Source organism: Leptopilina heterotoma, unplaced genomic scaffold (genome assembly GCF_015476425.1).
Source record: "Leptopilina heterotoma isolate Lh14 unplaced genomic scaffold, ASM1547642v1 Lhet_311, whole genome shotgun sequence".
Lineage (NCBI taxonomy): Eukaryota > Metazoa > Arthropoda > Insecta > Hymenoptera > Figitidae > Leptopilina > Leptopilina heterotoma.
The window spans coordinates 630,079-631,844 of NW_025111012.1; the positions used below are offsets into that span (position 1 = coordinate 630,079).

Sequence of the window (1,766 nt, forward strand, 5' to 3'; positions counted from 1 at the left end):
TGTCTAGACGAGTCTCTCCCCATTCCGGCGACTTACTATTAAAGTCTCCCGCAATGAGGACATCCCCGCCGAAAGCTCTGATGCTTTCTTCAAGAGCCTGAACCTCGGCGTCGAACTTTTTAAGGGGATCGTTTGGAGAGAAGTAGCAGCTGTAAACGCGTACCCCCGCCACCTCCACCCAAACGAAACCCGCCTCGGTCTCCAGAAAGTCACCAATGGTGATGTCCGGGTTACATATTTGGATACCTGATCTCTTGGATGCATCCTCAAACCAGACAGAGGATTCTGGCTTCCTATACTGCTCACTGAAAAGCAGTATATCAGCTCCCCTCTCTCTGGCAGTCTGCATCAAGAGATCTTGCGCGACTTTTCCTTTCCTGAGATTAACCTGGAGAAACCTAAGCTCTGGACTTTAGATCTGTAAGCATCTTCCAGTACACCGGACAGGCCCTGCTCCCTGAAGGATGTTTTGTGTCCTCCATCCCACGATCGGAACAGTCAATGCACTGGGCTGCCCCCTTGCACTGACCCTTCCTGTGGTCGAGACCGCCACACCTCCAGCAAGCCTCCTTTCGGTCCGGCCCACTGCATCCTCCAGCCAGATGGCCGTAACAGAGGCATCTAAAGCACCTCTCTACTTCCACTCTGGCGTGGACTCTGCAGTTGACCCACCCTATTTTTACTCGCCTGGCCTTTAGTAACGACTCCGCTTCCGTTTCCGGGAGCCGTAGAATGGCCTTCTTCGTATTACCATACCGAGCGAAAAGCTGGCACGGCAATTCTAAATCCGGCCTGCTAAGTACACCTCGGACCGCCTCTACAACATCTTGTTGGACTATGGTTTCGTCAAGGTCTAAAATTTCTATCGACCTCATCGAAACCACAGTCCTTACTTCTGCTTTTCCCTGAAGCGCAGCGGTCAAAGCACTGCCGAAACCCAAGACGCCCTGTCCCTTTTTTAAAACCAGAAGGAGATCATTCCTTTTGGTCCTCCGAATCGACAATATCTCCGTCCCCGTATCCTCAGGCCTAACCGCCGCCTTCATTTTACTAATTATGTTCGGATCTTTTGCGGATATCACAATTGCATCCGTCGATTTTTCTTTCTTTTTACGTGAGGGTCGATCGGTCTCATTGTTCGACTCCCCCGTCATTTCTATCAACTTTTCTTCATCCCTTTTCTTTTTTTTTTTCTTCTTTTTTTTGACCTCTTTCCAGGTTTCATTTTCCTGGAGAGAGTTCAATTTCTCCTTTTCTTCGGCAGCAGGCTTGCTGTCCCTTGGGTCCAGCTCGCCTGTTTTGCCCTTCTTTTTCTCAACTTTCTCTGGTGGTGTCCCAGAGGCATCTCTCTTTCTTCCTTTTCTTTCAGAGTTCGGAGTCGCCAAGGGTATTGTCCCCTGGCGGCCTTGAGCTCTCTTCTGGCTGAGGGAATCCACTATCTCTAAATTATGAGAAAAGCAGGCCCCCTCATCCATCATATCCTTTAAGATGCCTCTGAGGCTATCACTATGGTGATATGCCTCTCTGGCACTGATTTTCACCTCCCTGGAGTTGTTCTTGAGCATCCCTTCCTTCACTATTTCTAGTGATTTGAAGAGTTGCTCAACCACCACAGACTGCTTCTCCATAAGTCCAAGAATGACTTGCCATTCTTCGACGATCGGTGAAGCAGTCCGCGATATCAGGGTCTCCTTTTCCTTTTCAATGATGGACTCAGAGGAAACTACGCTCTCCGTCTCCATCATCACTTTTCCGTCACCGTTATT

The 1,766-nt window shown here is 49.3% G+C and overlaps 1 protein-coding gene across 1 annotated transcript; it reads right to left on the reverse strand.

Moving 5' to 3' along the window:
- Nucleotides 1-398: 398 nt before the first annotated feature.
- On the reverse strand, nucleotides 399-1,679 carry LOC122504704 (the record flags this gene model as incomplete). The annotated part of the gene is given in 1 exon segment (XM_043615910.1): nucleotides 399-1,679. A coding segment is annotated over 1 exon segment (1,281 nt), but the record flags the coding sequence as incomplete, so codon positions are not given.
- Nucleotides 1,680-1,766: the final 87 nt, after the last annotated feature.